This window comes from Giraffa tippelskirchi, chromosome 9 (assembly GCF_054371585.1).
Source record: "Giraffa tippelskirchi isolate mGirTip1 chromosome 9, T2T-mGirTip1v1.2.pri, whole genome shotgun sequence".
Classification (NCBI taxonomy): domain Eukaryota; kingdom Metazoa; phylum Chordata; class Mammalia; order Artiodactyla; family Giraffidae; genus Giraffa; species Giraffa tippelskirchi.
Genome location: NC_137283.1, coordinates 133,780,077 through 133,800,564, shown reverse-complemented (window position 1 = coordinate 133,800,564; position 20,488 = coordinate 133,780,077). Strand labels below are relative to the sequence as shown.

The window sequence follows — 20,488 nt, the reverse complement described above, 5'->3', positions numbered from 1 at the left end:
AGCTGTAGAGAAGGCTGTAGCCAAGGAAGGAAGAAAAGTACCTTCATACACTGGCCATCAGCTTGAGGTCAATGTAAAGACACAGCTGTACTTAGAAGGCCTTAAAGATGGGTCTCCAAAATGGTGTCATAGAGTTAACTAACAATTAAAAACGTTGGACTTTCCTGGTGGTACAGTGGATGGGAATCTGCCTGCCAATACAGGGGACATGGGTTCGATCCCTGGTCCAGGAAGATTCCACATGCCACAGAGCAACTAAGCCTATGCACGAAAACTACTGAGACTATGTGCTGCAACTACTGAAACCCATGCACTAAGCGCCCATGTTCTGCAACAAGAGAAGCCACCGCAATGAGATGCCTGAGTACTCCAACTAAAAAGTAGCCGTGCTTTCTGCAGCTAGAGAAAGCCCATGAAAGGAAGGCCCAGTGTAACCAAAAATAAAATAAACAATAAATATATAAAATGTTGCTATCAGGTAGGGTACAGAGAAAGAACCCTAACTGCCCTTAGGTGATATGAGCTAGATTTGTTAAGTCTTTAACTACAGATAATGTGAAGTTTTGCCCTTGCAAAGAGAAAACAACAATATTATTCATCTTTAATTTATAGGGCTAATCAGTTGGAAGAATTGAGCAATTTAGTATTATTCTATTTTTGAGGTACCTTTCCTTGGAGAATACGGTTCTAATGAATGGTCAAAGTAAATCCTTTCATATTTAGGATTGGAAATAAAATTCCAGTGTAAACTCGTTTAGGCATCATCTAAAACTAGTTACACTTCTGGCTAAATGGGGCTCTCAAGAAAAATATAGCTTTACCTTCTTTTATTATGCAGTTAATTATAGTTAACAAGAGGTGACTGGCCAATGGAGTCTGACCACTCTAGTGGTAGAGAAAAATCTTACTATCATTCAAATAATCTTAGCTTGATTTGCTTTTATGTGACTATTCAGGTGGGTTGGCAATTAGCCGTTACCTATTATACAAGTTAATTTTACATCAACACCATTTTGGAATAAAGTTTTGGAATAAAGTTTTTTTGATCATATGTTCCATTTTGCCTTTAACCATAATCAACCCTCCGTGGGGCTTGCCAGTTTCGTATAAGATCATTATGCTCCATTCTGTCCTTTCTGACTAGAAAAATGAAATCAACAGAGGTCTCAAAATGTCTAAAAATGACTTGAGAAAAATGTTCCCCATTACTAATAGCAATAGTTGAGACAGAGGGAACATTCATATTTTAATATAGGTAAGGCAAACCCATGCAACTCTAATTACCTCAAATACTTCATTATTGCATCTTTTAATCCTAGCTCTAAAACTCTGTTTTTTAAATGGCATTTAAATCAGAATCTTGCCTTTGGATACAAATGCTAGACAGTAAGTAAACTGTCCACTGAGTCTGTATGTTTGAAGAAAAAGTATTATTCTAGCCTGAATGATCAAGACCAGCAGTGCCTAAACGATGTGCTACAACATCGGAGATGAAAAAAAAAGGCCATGCTTATAAAGTACATTTAGGAAACGATCCTCAGGTAGAAGGTATAATGTTCAAAATATTCACTGCCCTTCTTGTGATGTCCTTGGCTGCAAGTGGGTTATATATCCTGCTCCGTTGAACCTGGAAAGGACCATGTGACCTTCTTTAGCCAATAAGACGTGAACAGGAATGACATGCATCACTTTTTTAGCAGAAACTTTCAGCTGTCAATCACTCTCTCTCTCTTCCTTCAGCCAAAGACCAGTGAAGTCCTAGATGTAAGGTGCTAAACCAAGGTCTTGAATAAAGACAGCGTGGAACAGAGCCACAGATGACCCAGAGGCAAAAAATTAAACTTTTGTTGTTGGAAGCTCTTAAGATTCACAGTAAACATTCATGTTTTGGAGATCCTAAGAAATCCTGAAATAAAGACTCAGATTAACTTTAACCCATCACTGCTAACATGCACTTGATCACAGAATCCTTACCTCACATAAAATCCTAAGAGATGTCCTGAGAGAAAACTTTCAGGAAATGTCAATGAAAACACTTGAAATCTCCATTCCACTCTGCACAGACTTAATAATATTAGGTTGACTGGGTCATTTCTTCTAGAGTTTTCAAATTTTTCAAAATCTCTTAACAGAATAAAGGTCAACCAGGAGCCATTTTGGTATTCTGACATGAATCAAATCCCATAATTCTTCCTCAAAAATAATTTCGCTGTCTGCTTATTATTTCCTATATGTTTCAGTGTTCAAAGATGTACAAATTACTGAAAGGTTACAAATGAACATTTGGTGAGTCTACCTTTGAAGATAGCATTTCCAATTTTTAAACAATTAAAAGGTATACTTAGGTTTATCTCAAAATACAGAAACAGACAACAGAACAGCATGAAGCTGAAAAATGCCTTAGAAACAAAGCTGAAGTCAGTTGCTATATATAGTGCTCTGACACACAATAGATGACACAATTGACTAATGGCACCTTGACTCTCAGAAGAAATTACAATTCCATCTCACAGTACATTTCACTGCATTTTTAGCTTTAAAAAAAAATAAAACAAAAAGAGATATTGTGTTGTGTTTTCTTCATTTATTGATTTTTAACTAAGAAAAATCCAAAGAGAATTCCATATTATAGCCTCAGAGCTAAGTGCACTTGATCATATGAAAAGAGTCTCAAAAACAACTAAAAATTTTAAGTTATTAGGCATCGGGAGATTCAGGAATAGGTTACTGAAACAACCTGCTTTAATATCAGTTCAGATCAGTTGCTCAGTCAGGTCCAACTCTTTGCAACCCCAAGGACTGCAGCACGCCAGGCTTTCCTGTCCATCACCCACTCCCAGAGCTTACTCAAACTCATGTCCATCGAGTCAGTGATGCAATCCAACCATCTCATACTCTTTCGTCCCCTTCTCCTCCTGCCTTCAATCTTTCTCACATCAGGGTCTTTTCTAATGAGTCAATACTTTGCATCAGGTGACCAAAGTATCAGAGCTTCAGCATCAGTATCAATCCTTCTAATGAATATTCAGGACTGATTTCCTCTAGGATGGACTGGTTGGATCTCCTTGCAGTCCAAGGGACTCTCAAGAGTCCTCTCCAACACCACAGTTCAAAAGTATCATTTCTTCAACGCTCAGCTTTCTTTATGATCGAATTCTCACATCCATACGTGACTACTGGAAAAACCATAGCTTAGACTAGATGGGCCTTTGTTGGTAAAGTAATGTCTCTGCTTTTTAATATGCTGTCTAAGTTGGTCATAGCTTTTCTTCCAAGGAGCAAGGGTCTTTTAATTTCATAGTTGCAGTCACCATCTGCAGTGATTCTGGAGCCCAAGAAAATAAAGTCTCTCACTGTTTCCATCGTTTCCCCATCTATTTGCCATGAAGTGATGGGACCGGATGCTATGATCTCCCTTTTCTGAATGTTGAGTTTTAAGCCAGCTTTTTCACTCTCCTCTTTCACTTTCATCAAGAGGCTCTTCAGTTCCTCTTGGCTTTCTGCCATAAGGGTGGTGTCATCTGCATTTCTGAGGTTATTGATATTTCTCCTGGAAATCTTAATTCCAGTTTGTACTTCATCCAGTCCAGCATTTCACATCATGTACTCTGCATGTAAGTTAAATAAGCAGGGTGACAATATACAGCCTTGGCATATTCCTTTCCCAATTTGGAACCAGTCTGTTGTTCCATGTCCAGTTCTAACTGCTGCTTCTTGACTGCATACAGATTACTCAGGAGGCAGGTCAGATGGTCTTGTATTCCCATCTCTTTAAGAATTTCCACAGTTTGCTGTGATCCGCACAGTCAAAGGCTTTAACGTAGTCAATAAAACAGAATTAGATGTTTTCCAGAACTCTCTTGCTTTTTCTATGTTCTAACAGATGTTGTCAATTTGATCTCTAGTTCCTCTGCCTTTTCTAAATCCACCTTGAACTTCTGAAAGTTCACAATTCACATACTGTTGAAGCCTGGCTTGGAGAATTTTGAGCATTACTTTGCTAGTGTGTGAAATAAATGCAATTATGCGGTAGTCTGAATATTTTTGGCATTGCCTTTCTTTGGGATTGGAATGAAAACTGAACTTCTCCAGTCCTGTGGCCACTGCTGAGTTTTCCAAATTTGCTGGCATATTGAGTGCAGCATTTTCACAGCATCATCTTTTAGGACTTGAAAGAGCTCAGCTGGAATTTCATCATCTCCAATAGCTTTGTTCGTAGTGATGCTTTCTAAGGCCCACTTGAATTTGCATTCCAGGATGTCTGGCTCTAGGTGAGTGATCACACCATCATGATCTGAGTCGTGAAAATCTTTTTTGTACAGTTCTTCTGTGTATTCTTGCCACCTCTTCTTAATATCTTCTGCTTCTGTTAGGTCCATACCATTTCTGTCCTTTATTGTGCCCATCTTTGCAAGAAATAATCCCTTGGTATCTCTAATTTTCTTGAAGAGATCTCTAGTCTTCCCCATTTTATTCTTTTCCTCTATTTCTTTGCATTGATCACTGAGGAAGGCTTTCTTATCTCTCCTTGCTCTTCTTTGAAACTCTGCATCCAGATGGATTTATCTTTCCTTTTCTCCTTTGCCTTTTACTTCTATTCTTTTTTCAGCTATTTGTAAGGCCTCCTCAGACAACCATTTTGCCTTTTTGCATTTCTTCTTTTTGGGGATGGTCTTGATCAACGCCTCCTGTACAATGTTATGAACTTCTATCCATAGTTCTTCACGCACTCTATGTATCAGATCTAATCCCTTCAATCTATTTCTCATTTCCACTGTATAATCATAGGGATTTGATTTAAGTCATACCTGAATGGTCCAGTGGTTTTCCCCACTTTCTTCAACTTAAATCTGAATTTGGCAATAAGGAGTTCATGATCTGAGCCACAGTCAGCTCCCAGTGTTTTTTTGCTGACTGTATAGAGTTTCTCCATCTTTGGCTGCAAAAAATATAATCAATCTGATTTCAGTATTGACCATCTGGTGATGTTCACATGTAGAGTTATCTCTTGTGTTGTTAGAAGAGGGTGTTTACTATGACCAGCGCGTTCTCTTGGCAAAACTCTGTTAGCTTTTGCCCTGCTTCATTCTGTACTCCAAGGCCAAACTTGGCTGTTACTCCAGGTATCTCTTGACTTCCTACTTTTGCATTTCAGTCCCCTATGATGAAAAGGACATATTTTTGGGTGTTAGTTCTAGAAGGTCTTGTAGGTCATTACAGATCCATTCAACTTCAACTTCTTCAACATTAGTGGTTGGGCATAGACTTGGATTACCGTGATATTGAATGGTTTGCCTTGCAAACAAACAGAGATCATTCTGTCATTTTTGAGATTGCACCCAAGTACTGCATTTTGGACTCTTTTGTTGACTATGAGGGCTATTCCATTCCTTTGAAGAGATTCTTGCCCACAGTAGTAGATACAATGGTAATCTGAATTAAATTCACCTATTCCAGTCCATTCCAGTCCATTCCAAGGGTTGCCATGCCCTTCTCCAGGGGATCTTCCCTGCTTCCCCCAACCTCATCATCATGATTCTGAATGCACGCAGCATGATTCCTAAAACGTCAGTGTTCACTCTTGCCATCTCCTGTTTAACCACTTCCAATTTACCTTGATTCAAGGACTTAACATTCCAGGTTCCTATGAGATATTGTTCTTTACAGTATTGGACTTTACTTCCATTACCAGTCACATCCACAACTGAGTGCTATTTTCACTTTGCCTCAGCCTCTGCATTCTTTCTGGAACTATTTCTCCACTCTTCTCCAGTAGCATATTGGCCATACTGACCTGGGGAGTTCATCTTTCAATGTCATATCTTTTTTGCCTTTGCATACTGTTCATGGGGTTCTCAAGTCAAGAACACTAAAGTGGTTTGCCATTCCCTTCTTCAGTGGACCACATTTTGTCAGTACCTTACACCATGACCTGTCCATGTTGGGTGGCTATACATGGCATGGCTCAGAGTTTCATTGAGTTAGACAAGGCTGTGATCCAAGTGATCAGTCATTCTCCTGTTGATCGATTTTCAACAGTTAGTTGCAATTTTGGAGTTCTCACAGGAGAAGACGAGCACATGTCCTTCTACTCTGCCATCTTGTGAGTCAGACTTGCTTTAACTTATACCAAGGATATTTCTAAGACCAGTTTTTGTCTGGAATAATAAAAGCCTGGTCTTACCAAGGGCACCTAAAGTGCCTTCTTTCAGAAAAGAAGACAGCGGCAGTGCAACCTGGCAGGCCCTCTTTTGCTGCGTGCATTCAGAATAATGTGCAACTTCTGTGACTTGATGGATTGTAGCCCACCAGGTTCCTCTGTCCATGTGATTTCCCAGGCAAGAATACTGGAGCGGGTTGCCATGCCCTTCTCCAGGGATCTTCCCTGTTTCCCCCAACCTCATCATCATAGGGTCCAATAACTACCCCTCTGTCCTTAGCTATGTGCATATCAAACTCTGCACTCAAAACAAACCAGTCCAAGTGAAAAAGGGAGCAAACAACTTCAAAGAAGATTATTTCTTTCATTCTAAACTTCTCTCATTGTCTGACTTTGTGAAAAACTGCTACAAGAAAGGGCCAACTAATGACCTATAACTTTGACAGTTTAAGCGCTACATTAGTAATTTGAAAGAGTTATAACTCAGGAAAAATATCTAAGAAGTCCAGAAAATAATTTATGATTAAAAACAACTGTTCTATTCATGAAACGATTGCCTTTATTTCTTGAAGAATCTGGATCTGCCTTAAGACGCATATTTGATTTGAAACTGGTCTTCTTCTGCCACCAAGTGTTAGCACACACTTCTAACAAACCGGTTTCTACCATGTTCAAATCACAGAAATACCAATACAAGGTCACTCGGTGTGAAACCCCACTCCAGTACTCTTGCCTGGAAAATCCCATGGACGGAGGAGCCTGGTAGGCTGCAGTCCATGGGGTCGCGAAGAGTCAGACATGACTGAGTGACTTCACTTTCACTTTTCACTTTCATGGTTTGGAGAAGGAAATGGCAACCCACTCCAGTGTTCTTGCCTGGAGAATCCCAGGGATGGCGGAGCCTGGTGGGCTGCCATCTGTGGGGTCGCACAGAGTCGGACACGACTGAAGCGACTCAGCAGCAGCAGCAGCAGCAGTGTGAAAAATAAACCCAAAATAAAGCACTGTGAAAAGCACTGACCTAAACAAATAGACTCTAACCATGTGAAACAAATATACTCTGAAGAAATGATACAAACAAGTTGAATTTTAGCTATTTCAGAGACAAAGTAATTTAAAGAAGCTTTTCTGAGGCTTCATTCACTTGATTTAAAAAACTACCATTTTAAAAACACAGTGATAATCAAAATAGCTTGAAGATACACAAAACTACTTTCAAGGGAATTCCCTGGCAGTCCAGTGCATAAGACTCCATTCTTTCACTGATGAGGGTATGGGTTCAATCCCTGGTCAGCAAACTAAGATTCTGCAAGCTGTACAGCCCAGTCAAAAAAAAAAAGCAAACTACTTTTACTACTCTCTTATGAGATATATTCCAATAGAATTTCATGAAACTAAGAATATGGAAAACTAACATATATATATATATATATATACACATATATATATATAAATGCCTCCTGGTGTTAGAAAAATATATAATTGTCAAAAAACAAAAAGTCTTATGTTTCCCAGAATCTCAGTTAGAAAACTTATTTCTCTAGTTTGGGAACCAGAATACCATATTGTAGCAGAGGAAGTTCCATATCAGGAAATTTGAAGGAGAGTTTCTTTATATGTTTGCAGTGAACAAGAAAAGGCCGAAGGATATACTAGTAACAGTACCTAAATGAGAGAAATGATATTGGGAGGAAGGGAGTGAGAGATTGGTGATAAGGGAAGAAAATCTATCTTTCACTCTGTAGGTCTGTATGTAGCTAGATTTTTTTCAGTGAGCATACATTCATCTAATACTTTTATAATTAAAATAACTTTTTAAAATACAAGTACTTGAAATGACACAAACTTCTTAATATGAGTAAAAAATAATTATTCAACATCCCTCTACCCTGCCCCTTTTATTTCATTATCAACCTTAAGTAAACTGAATGTTGGTAATACGTTCCATTATTGACTTTATCAATGGTCTCACCCTTGTAAATGAGTGGACCCAGAATGAAAACCCAGAAGAGAATTAGTGCTGAGAGAGGAAAATAGATTCTGGATGGGGCTCTGCAACTGAGAACAGTGTGATCTCATTTCAGCCACTGAACATCTGAGTCTCAGATCCCCTTTCTATAAAGTAAAAAGAGCAGATTCCATTAAATCATCTGTCAAGAAATCACTTAAAATGCATGCAGTCTGAAATGTCGAAATATAAATTCTAGAGTTAATTTAAGCATCCCTTTGATAAACGTCCTTGGGTGCTCTCATTTCAAAGTTAATAAAGACAGAAACATTTTTGAAATGTGGGTATTACCTTTACCACTGATTTGTCATTCTGGGATTAAATTTGAAACCACTGGGAAGAGGACAATCCACGTGAAAGCAAGGTAAGAAAGATAACGAGTAAAAGAGTAAACTGTCAGTCTACAAGTTTTGTCAGTTTTTATCATTCCTAATTCCAAAATCTATGATTTACACAAATTATTTCTACCTAAATATTCTAGAATGGTATCTAATATAGTTATTATTTAATTTGAGCATAGGGATAAAAAAAACATGCAAGATACTGGGGGATAGGGTGAGTTTTACAAAAGTTTGTAGTAAACTCATAACCACAGGATGGCTAACCACCCAAACACATGTTTTACAGGACCAAAAAGACTTTCTGAGCACAGACATTAAATACAAACTGTGTCAAATTTAGAAAAAAGATCTACTTACTAATAAACATGACCTTCATTTATAGAGCTGCAAATCAGTCTGAACTGCAGCAAAGGGTCATGGAGAGCAGGAGCGAATACTAATCTGCATGCCCATCTCCAAAACTCTGTACATCAGAGCAGCTCAGCAGATGTCTTAATTCGCATGACAACCTCCCTAGGCTGAAATGGGAGAAACAAGGAAGGGTGCCCTTAGGATTCCAGGAGAGCTGCTGTGACTTCAGATACAAGTCCAAAGTGCCTCCAGCCTCTGAGGGAGGAGGAGGCAGCGGCCTAGGAAGGCAGCAAGTCACCCTGAGATAGGGGAAGTCAAAAGACATGTCCCCTGGTTTGTGTCACTGCTGACCATTCCCAGGGAGAAGTACTTTCAAATACTGAGCTGGGGAGGGCGGCCCTTCTGTTACCCTCTTGCCCAGTCCCTGCAATACCTGCTCCACACCCTCAGTGGAGACAACTGCTGAAAGAGCAGTGGCTTTGTGGAAACCTCAAAAAGAACTACATAAAAGGGGGGAGGGGAGCAGAGCGTGTCCCACCTTGAAAAACCCAGCTACATGGAGCAGTACCAGTGTATGCAGGCCAGTGGAGGAAGCTTTGAAGGCAGCAGGCTGCAAACAATCAGAAGAAAAGAATGCAGCAAAACCCAACCCTGGCTCCACCCCCCAAGGCTTTTCAAGGGATGAAGCAAGATGTGGCAACAGATGAAGCAGCAGTAAGTGATAGTCAGAGTGTACAGCTAACAGCCACAGAGGTGAAGGAGGAGACAGCAGTAATGGCCTCCATGGAGCCTCATGAGACAAATCAGCATCCTTGGGAGTTGGAACCAAATCCATTTGGAATCCCAGGAGCAGTAGTGGCAGGGGTGTCGAAAACCACTGCGAATGTCACTCATGCTGCAGGTGGTAAAACAAGGCTGATAATAAAATGTCCACTCACCTTCTTCCAGAGCCATGGTGACTTGGACAATTTCATGAAGGTCAAATGAGGCTTAAAAGTTCTGCTTTCTCCTGCCAAGATACCTTTTTCTTGAAAAGTCCTTTTTGCAGCATCTGAAGAAAATAAAAAGAAGCATAAAAATGCTACTATGTGATACCCTATATGAGAAAAGAATCTAAAAAGGAATAAATAATATGTTAACTGAATCACTCTGCTATACACCTGAAACTAACTGATTTACAAGAATGTAAACCAACTATACTCCGATAAAATTAAAATGTAAACAAAAAATGCTACTGTGGCTGTCTTTAATCATAAAAATAGCAACTCAAAAACTAAATTATTCTACAATGACGATAATAGACTGGCTTGAGATATTATTTTTAAGAGAGGAAAAACTACAACGTGCATGATGCCAAATACATTATGATGGTTAAATCTGCAATAATGTCAAAGTTTGGCATATGGCAGAAATCAACACAACTTTGTAAAGCAATTACCCTCCAACTGAAGATTTAAAAACATAAATTAAAAGAAAAAAAAACTTTGGGTAAAGCACACAAAAGCAACAATTGGAAAAGGAAATATTTAATAAATAAAATAACTGACTGATATGATGCTGATTTCATGCAATATCCCAGTGGCACCCATATATATATATAAAGGACTAGTTTATCTGTAACTCCTCATATCCAAAACTTCTGCTTCTAACCAAGATAGAATAACAGGAATCTGATTTACCCTCCCATCTGAGATGACTGAAAAATAAAAGGACAAAATATATGAAACAATGGTTTGCAAGACATTGTACACCTGGCAGTGAAGGTGAGTGATCCCTTAGAAATGAGAAAAAAACAAGGTGAACACTTTGATTGACCAGCTTACATCCCTGGGTGTCTAGGCCGCTGTTCAAGGAAGATAAACCCAGATGGAGCCCAGTCATCACACTAGGTTCAGAAAAAAAAAAGCCAAGAGTAGAAAGACCAAGGCATCTGGAGCTCATGGAACAGAGTGCCAGAGAAGTGAGGGCTGCACAGAGAGAAAAGTCCAGAGATCTGCAAAGGCTCCCCTTAGTGGCTTCAGTGGAGAAGTGACCAGCATGGGGACGTGAGCAAACTACCTGAAGCTGAAAAACACATTTGAAAGGATTAGAGAGAACACTCCCAGCTCTCACCCAAGATCAGGAATTGTGTCTGTTTCCATCAGCCAGACTGGAAAGCCTCAAGATGCATGGGACATTGGGAAGAATAGTCTAAGGATTTTGCCTCCGTGGAAAGGAAAAATGAGCTCTGCCCTGGTACTGCTCTAGTCCCTCCTAACAAATATTAGAAGCAAAACTCAAGAGGAAAAACCTGTTTCAAAGTAATTAGTTGTGTCCCAGTACAAAGCCCAGGTATAATTATAGAAAGACAAAACTATCCAGCATCCAACAAGTGCCTGATACCGGACACACAGGCACATAACAAACAGGAAAATATGACCCATGAAGAAGAAATAAATCAATTAATCAAAAGCCACTCATAACTAACACAGATGTTAGAATGAGCAGGTAAGGGCTTCAGAGCAGTTATTCTAATTGTATTCTTTATGTTTAAAAAGTTGAGACATGTTAGTGATCAAAAAGACCCACATTAAACTTTTAGAGATTAAAAACTGCAAGGTCTGGGAAAAATAGATGAGACACTACAGAACAACAACAAAAACAATAGTGAACTTCAGAGACATAACAATAAAAACCATACAAAATAAAACAGAGGAAAAAAAGAAATAACAACAACAAGAACAAAAAAGAAATATAGTTCGTCAGTGAGACGTGAGGCAACTTAGGTTGCCTAATACGTGTGTAAGTGGAGTTCCCTGAAAAAGAGGTAAGAGAAGTAGAGAAGATACTTGAAGAACTAATGGCTGTTGGAGAGTGAGAGCTACCACAACCACAAAGGAAGATAATCTGGGCAGTAACTACTAAAATTTAAGCTGCACAAGCATTTTGACAGCAATTTCAATATTAGGAAAACACACAAAATAAACAAAAGTACCAATACACAAGATTCTATATAAAAGATATTTAACATTGCTTGAATTACCACATGCTGAAAACAACCTTCAACAATAAAGAAATGGTTGCTATTGGGCCTCCCAGGTGGAACAGTTCAGTTCAGTTCAGTCGCTCAGTCGTGTCCGATTCTTTGCAACCCCATGAACCACAGCACACCAGGCCTCCCTGTCCATCATCAGCTCCCTGAGTCTACCCAAACCCGTGTCCATTGAGTCGATGATGCCATCCAGCCATCTCATCCTCTGTCGTCCCCTTCTCTTACTACCCTCAATCTTTCCCAGCATCAGGGTCTTTTCTAATGAGTCAGCTCTTCACATCAGGTGGCCAAAGTATTGGAGTTTCAACTTCAACATCAGCCCTTCCAATGAACACCCAGGACTGATCTCCTTTAGGATGGACTGGTTGGATCTCCTTGCAGTCCAAGGGACTCTCAAGAGTCTTCTCCAACACCACAGTTCAAAACCATCAATTCTTTGGCACTCAGCTTTCTTTATAGTCCACCTCTCACATCCATACATGACCACTGGAAAAACCATAGCCTTGACTAGACGGACCTTTGTTGGCAAAGTGATGTCTCTGCTTTTTAATATACTATCTAGGTTGGTCATAACAGTGGTAAAGAATTCCCTGCCAATGCAGGAGACGCAGGAGATGCCAGTTTGATCCCTGGGTCGGGAAGATCTCCTGGAGGAGGCCATGACAACCCACACTCCAGTATTCTTGCCTGGAGAATCCCATGGAGAGGGAGCCTGGTGGGCTACAGTCCCATGGGTCACAAAGAGTCAGACACAACCGAGTGACTAAGCATGTATGCATGCATACTAAAAACTGCTATAATCAAAAGAATGAATTCAAGTTACATATATTAACCTAAAAAGACATCTGTGGCACCTGTTAAGCAAAAAAAAAAAAAAAAGGCAAACTGCATGGTTACTATATCTGAAACATGATTCCATGATTTAAAAGACAGATGAAGAAACAACAAGGATCTACTGTATAGCATAGGGAACTATATTCAATATCCTGTGATAAACCATAATGGAAAAGAATATATGTGCATAACTGAATCACTTTGCTATATAGTAGAAATTAATTCAATACTGTAAATCAACTATACCTCACTAAAACAATTTTTAAATAAAATATTCAAAAAGACAAAGAAAATAAATTCTATATATTTAAATTTTTATCAGCACAGAATAGTATAGAATACTTTAGGATGGAAGTTGATATTGAATAGAGGTAGGAGAGAATAGTAATGCTTTCTTTACACCTCTTTAATTGTATGAATGATTATAATGAGCATGCATTATTTTTAATAAAAAGTTTAAAAATAAGTATGGTAACAAATTGACAATACATGAGCAATATAAGATGGCTACATGTGCATAAGCATCATTGTAGAATACACAAGCAAGAGAGGAGATGACTTTGCCAGACGTGAAAAATCCATCCCTTTCAAAGACCTTCAGTAAATAACTTCTCATTTGGTCTTTTTAATCTTAAAATCAGGGCTAATGCATAAGTCAACTTTAAAGATAAGAAAACTGAAACATAAGGAACTGATGCTCAAGGTCCCACTCCTTGTGAGCAGTAGACAAGGAAGTGAAATCCAGGCACCCTAACTTCTACCCTGGTCATGCTTCAAGCTGGCTGAAACCTCAACTCGAACCCAGGGGGCAGGGAAGGGCACAGAAGCTGCCTCTACAACTTCAAGGGGAAGAGGAAGGCAGGGGATTCTGCTGTCTCCCATCATGCCTACACACACTGGTTTCATTCAGAGAAGTTCCCTTGTTCTACGTGTTGAGCTCCCAAGTACCATTTCATTTTTTTTTTTTTTAAGAACTCCAAAATATACCAAAAAAAAAAGTCTGAAAATCAATGATCAAAAAACTTGCATAGGGTCCCTTCAGTAGAAATAATCCCACCAATAATGTCCATTTTAAAAAAATGGAAACCGTAGGACTTCCCTGCTGGCCCAGTGGTTAAGAATCTGCCTGCCAATGCAGGGGGTGTGAGTTTTATCTCTGGTCTGGGAAAATCCCACATGCCAAGGTGCGGCTAAGCCTGTGTGCCACAACTTCTGAGCTTGCATGCCTAGAGTCTGTGCTTTGTAACAAGAAGCCATCACAATGAGAAGCCAGCCCACTGCAACTAGAGTAGCTCCCACTCACCACAACTAGAGAAAGCCCGCACACAGTGACGAAGACCCAGCACAGCTAAAAGTAAATAATTTTTTTGAATGGAAACTGGTAAAATATAGGACACAGAATATACCTTCGAATCTCAAAGAAGACCACATTCAATCTAAATATTCGGTGAGAAGCTGTCCTTTTTAAGTTCAGCTAAATCTTATCAATGTTAAATATGTCTTAATTTTTCTAACAGCTAAAACCATGAACTTAATGAAAGATGAGCTAATGATTCAAGGAAATGTGTCCTTAAAAATAAAAGACACACCAGATACTGTTCTGGGTGCTGGGGATACAATGGACAAAAAAACCCCTCTGTCCTCATGGAGCATCCATATATAGATAGATAGAGAGAGAGAGAGAGAGCGACAGAGCCACAAACAAATAAACACGCAGCATCAGGAATCAATAAGTGATACAAAGAAAAATAAAGTGATAGGGGTATACAAAGTGATGTGGAAGAAAGGGGGTTGCTATTTCAGAGAAGGTGGTCTCGAAATCCTGTTCTGAAGGTGAGACATTGAAGAAGCCACCTGGAGAAGAGAATTGTGTATGTTTCTGGGACGAAGGAGCTCATAGCAGAAGGAATAACTTTCAGAGTGAAGAGCGGTGAGTAGGTCAAAGAGCAGTAAAAAGGGTAGGTAACTGCAGCAGGGAGGGGGTCTTGGGTAAGAGGTAAGAAATAGGTTTAGAGAAGCAGTCAAGGGCCTTACAAAGCATGGTAAATAAAACCTTCAGATTGTATTCTCAGTATGGTAGAAAATTTTGAGTGTTTTAAGCAAGGGAAATTTATGTATGATAGTGACTTTCTTTACTCAGCTATATTTCTGCTGGAAAATACATGTCTTCCTGATGGAAGAAATTGAGGTTTGAGAGACTCAAAGTGCTCCTCTCTTTCCCTGGGGAAAAGTTGAAGGGAAGACAGCTAAATGGGGTGTCAGAGTGTTTAAGAGCGGGGAGACATGTACCAGGCTTGGGGTTTTTTTAATATTTTATTTCTTTATTAGCTGTGCCAGGTCTTAGTTGCAGCATGCGGGATAGTCAATCTTTGTTGCAGCACATGGAATTTTTGGTTACAGCATGCAAATTCTTGTTTCTGGCATGCGGGATCTAGTTCCATGACCAGGGATGGAACCCGGGCCTTCTGCATTGAGAGTACAGCGTCTTAACCACTGGACAACCAGGGAAGTCCCCAAGTTTGGTTTTTGAAGCTGGATCCTTCCTTGTTCCCATATATAGTTATTTTCTGTAACTATTCTTGGGTATACGAGATTTCACTCTATTGCTCATAAACTCAATGGAGCTGTCTGAGGACCCTTTCCACCCTTCCACTACTCTTGAACACAAAGAAAAAGCAGAATTCCCTGAGGCCAAGGTGGAATGGATAAGAATACTGTACAGCCATCCATCACACAGCGTCATCCTAGCTCCACCTCCACTCCGAGGGCACAGGGTATTCTGGCTTTGCTGCCTCTATGGACACGTCTCAGAAACAAAGCATAGGTCACTCCTGCTGTCAGCCTTGTGTGACTTTCTGTTGCTTTATTCATAGGATGATGGAGGGACAAGAATTCACACTCTAGTTCGGCCTCTAACTCTCTTCTTCATCCAAACGAGGGAATTTTTCCTAGCACTGGGGCAGGAAAAAACACCATTATGCTTAGTTGCTGAAACCTCAAAGTCCTTTCTCTATTTTTTCTGCTGTATTCTCTCTTCTGAACACATGAGTGCCACTGCTTACAGGGAGGCTAGGCATAAAAGAAAAGAAGAGAAGAGAGAAAAGAGAGAAGAAGAAACACACAGATAAAAGTTCAATAGCTCAAAATACTATTTCACCGCATTTTCAAAATCTTACTTTGTTATTTTGTCGAGTATCTACCAAATGCTAGTATGTGCTAAATATGATGTTTTGATCACACTTTGTAAATTTGGGGCATGTCCTAAAAACCTTTCACTGCGACTCACTGCCACCGTATGATTTTTCCCCTCTCTTCTATAGTAATAAAAAAGGTTAAGCAATAGACCATTAAAATACCAAGAAAACATTAATTCTTATTTGAAACCAACAGATAACAGTTTTGGCTGAGTTAAGCAGGAAAGGAATTTATATAATAACACTGGGTGGACTAAAGTTCCAGGCTGGAAGGCCAGGAAGCTAAGATGTCCCATGTTCCAGTCCAGAGACACCACGACCTCTCCCAGCTGGCATTACTGAAGCCACGCACGCACGCGCACACACACACACACACACACACACACACACACACACACACGAAGGGCGAGAACTCTGCCACCTGCCTTCGACAGTGATGACACCACCTATCCCCACAATGGATTCCGCACAGACCTCTTTTTCCTCAAGTTGCCAGCTTCTGACGCAAAGTCTGAGCCAAAGCAAGAAGATGTAGAAGTGAAAAAGCAAAACCTGTTACAGAAGGTATGTGACATGAGAGTGCAGGAAGCGTTTAGATGCTGGGCAGCCTAAACAAAAGACAACAGTCCAGCATACACGTTTTAAAGAAGACTGTATTTATAACAATCACGGGTGTGCCTTGGAGATTCTTACAGTTCAGTTCCAAACCATCACAATAAAGCAAATACCACAATAGAATCACACAAATTTGAGGGGACGTATAAAAGTTACATTTACCCTACTTTATTGCTAAAAATGGCTAACCACCATCTGAGTCTTCGGTGAGTAGTAATTTCTTTGCTGGTAGAGGGTCTTGCTGTGAAGTTGATGGCTGTTGACTGATCAGGTTGGTGGCTACTGAAGGTGGGGGCGGCTGTAGCAATTAAAATAAGACAATGAAGTCTGCCATATTGATTAACTCTTCCTTTCACTTAACAGTTAAGAGGCCACTGTAGGATTATTAACTGGCTTAATTTCAATATTATTCTGTTCAAGGAACAGGGAGGCCCAAAGAGTGAGTGAGAGATGGGGAAACGGCCAGTCGGTGAAGCGGTCAGAACACACACATTTATTCAGTTGGCTGCCTTATATGGGCGTGGTTCACCACACCCTGAAGGTCACTGACCACAGGATACTATAACAAATACAATAATGAAAAGTTTGAAATATTGAGAAAATTATCAAAATGTGACATACAGACACTATGTGAACAAATGTTAGAAAAGTGTCACTGATAGACTTGCTCTACACAAGGTCACCACCGACCTTCAATTTGTAAAGCAAACAAAAACAAGGCCAGAGCATGTGAAAACACAATAAAAGGAAGAACAATAAAAACAAGTTTGCCTGTACTGTTATAATTAACTTATCATCTTTTGGTTCCTATAAATTGCTTTTGTTGTTTAATCACTAAGTTATGTCTGACAGTTTTGCAACTGCATAGACAGTAGCCCGCCCAGGCCTCTCTGTCCATGGGATTCTCCAGGCAAGAATACTGGAGTGGGTTGCCATTTCCTCCTCCAGGGGATCTTCTCAACACAGGGATCGAACCCAGGTCTCCGGCATTGCAGGCGGATTCTTTACCACTGAGGCACCAGGGAAGCCGTCATATAAATTACAAACAGGTATATCTTTTCTCAACTACCCTATCACATAACAGCTTTGATCCTCTCTCTTCTGACATATTCTCAACTGTTTTAAATGGAACTAAAAAAATTTTAATAGAACAATAATAAATACTTAAAATCAAAACATTAAACTGAGTATTATAAAACTCACTTTTATTGCTCAAAAATAGTCAAACATTGGCAATGTCTTAGGGTTTAATATATTCTATGATGGAGAAACTTACTAAACTCCCAAAATTTGACTAACGAGACTGAAGAGATGAGGGCATATTTTCTAAGTCTTCAAGTATTTGAAGAATTACCACATAGAAGAACTTCGGATGGCAGATTAGCAACATGTTCAAATCAGCCTTCAAAACAGAAATGGCATGAAGGTGTAAAAGGTAAAATTTATTTGTTCAGTTAGTTACTGAGCAGCTGCCACATTTGTCAGATACATAATGTCCTGAAGACAGTAAGCATGTCCCTGCTTTCATGGAGCTTTTAGTCTCAGGGGACAGATTTTAGCCCAATAAGGAGAAAGACTTAATGCTAAGAATTATCAAAAAATACAAGAGCTTCAAGGAAAAAAATACAAGAAATCGGGGATTTGTTAACAGAAATGAAAACAGTAGGCATTTATATGGTTCATTAACTCTCTATATTCATTGTTACACATTATTTTATTCATATATCATTATGTTCAATTGATTCTAAAGAAACAAAATTTACTAAATTATTGGCTTCAGTAACATCAAATTTTGACTCAATAGTTCTCATTATTCACTGGACCTTGATGAGCATCTATCCACAATACTGGCTTAAATAATACTTGTCACAAAGCACATTTCATTTCTATTAATGTGTTTTTTCATCACAGTATATTCTCTACAAGGATGGAGATAAGGGGGAAAAATGCCACCTTCATTTGGCATTTTTGATACTTCTTAGTATTGATTTTATATTCCTAATAGTGTAATCTATTGCTTAGCCAGAGTACTGGGTAACAGTTTCAGAAATATTATTCTTGAGATCAGAAAAGCTTTTGCTAGTGTTGAAAACCACATGTCATTTTTCATTTATGTTAACTCATGTTCCAGAAGAGAAGTTTATGAATATTTTAAGAAATTGTTCAATCCCTCCTAGTACCACAGACATTCCTTCAATCACTAAGTAGAAAAGCACATAGCAAATACATCAGATATCCCTCAAAAGTCAGCTAAAAATGCTCCCTGAATAATATAATTCACCTCAGCTAAAGAAGCAAACTGTCAGAGGAACAAGTTTTTAACGTGTATTTTAAACACAAGGAAACTTTGCTATATAAAAGAACAGCAAAATGAATAATAAAGATACTTTTGTAATCCTAAGTAATACAATTTCATCTGTTTTTTTATTTTTTGCATTTATTCAATTCCTTTCCCACTGAAAGGAAGCAGTCTAACTGGAGAACAGTGAGCAAAAAAGAGAGAACCACAGTTAAGACAGGAGACCTCAGCCAGAGACCAGAACACAAGGACACCGTGGGCTGAAGCAAGGTGTCTGGGAAGTTGTAATAAACAGCCCTACCTGATTTAAGGTCTCAGAGTAGTTCTGGCAGATGAACAGTCAAAGATTTCACTATGCTTATGAACTGCTAGAGTGGAATATTGGAGGCCACTGTCAAAGAAGGCAAGGGATCTCAAGAAAAGTAGTTGTTGTAATGGTAGTAAGTGGGGATAATTATTATTATTTTTTACTAATGATAATAGCTGCTCTCTTATTTAACATTGTACATGTGCCAAACACTATACCAAAGCACTTCACATGTTATCTCATTTTGAGAATAGTTACAATTATGTTCATTCTACAAATAAGGTAATTAAGTAAGGAATCAGATATATTGCTTAAAGTCACTCAGCTGATCACTGCTGAGGCTGCGTTGGGGAAAGGGGTGGGGGACAGCGGGAGTCAGCTCTGACTGACTCCACAGCTCACTTTGAGCCAGGATGGTTGGATGGCTGTGCTCACCAAGTTGCAGCAAGAGAGGGAACGAAGCCCTCATGCACAAGAGGAAATATTCAGACAACTGCAGAAAGGAGAGGGAGAGGGTAAAAAAACCTGACACCATGAAACACCAATAAGAAAAGGCTTCTGTGTGAGGGCAAAACAGAAACAGCAAGAGAGAACTAAGAGAAAGTGGGTGACATCTCTGGGTTCCACGTTGCAAGGCATTTGGTGAAACGAGGAAGCTATGATCTCGGACTGGAGCTGGGCTTCAGCTTAGGCAGGAAGGTGCTTCCACAAGCTGGTTAGGAGTCCCATTGTTAATTTACAGTGTAACAGACGAGCAAAGTGATTAAGAACACAGGATCTGGTGAGAGTGGCAAGACGGCTGAAGGAGGTCAAAAGATGCAAACTTTCACTTCTTAAAAAAATAAGTGCTGGAGATGTAATATACAGCATATTGCCTACAGTTAACAATACTGTCTTACATATCTGAAGGCTGCTAAAACAGTAATCTTACACATTCTCATCACAAGAAAAAAAAATTTTGTAACTTTGTGTGCTGATGGATGTTAACTATGCTTATTATGGTGATCGTTTTACAATATACACAAATATCAAATCATTACACTGAACACCAGAAACAAATATAATGTTACATATAAATTGTACCTCAATTTTTTAAAAAAGCCTAACAACAAGGGAAAAGTACACTGGGATGACCCTATGGGGAGGGAGGTGGAAGGGGGGTTCAGGATGGGGAACACACGTACACCCATGGCTGATTCATGTCAATGTATGGCAAAAAACCACTACAATACTGTAAACTAATTAGCCTCCAATTAAAATAAATAACTTTAAAAAATAAAAATAAAAATTCAAAAAAAAAAAATGGTGCAACAGAATATTATACAACCAGTAAAAGGAATATTTTTGG

General features: G+C 39.2%; 1 protein-coding gene across 6 annotated transcripts in view; it reads right to left on the bottom strand.

Moving 5' to 3' along the window:
* AKAP7 (A-kinase anchoring protein 7) overlaps positions 1-20,488 on the bottom strand; it is a 120,953-nt gene that overhangs the window by 66,763 nt on the left and 33,702 nt on the right. For all 6 annotated transcript variants that reach the window (XR_014065103.1, XR_014065102.1, XM_081529045.1 and 3 more), the window contains exon 6: positions 9,799-9,911. Coding sequence is in view for 4 of the 6 variants with exons in the window: in XM_081529045.1 (XP_081385171.1) it covers positions 9,799-9,911 (113 nt within the window). In the remaining 2 variants the exon portion in view is untranslated. The remainder of the gene's footprint in view (positions 1-9,798; positions 9,912-20,488) is intronic.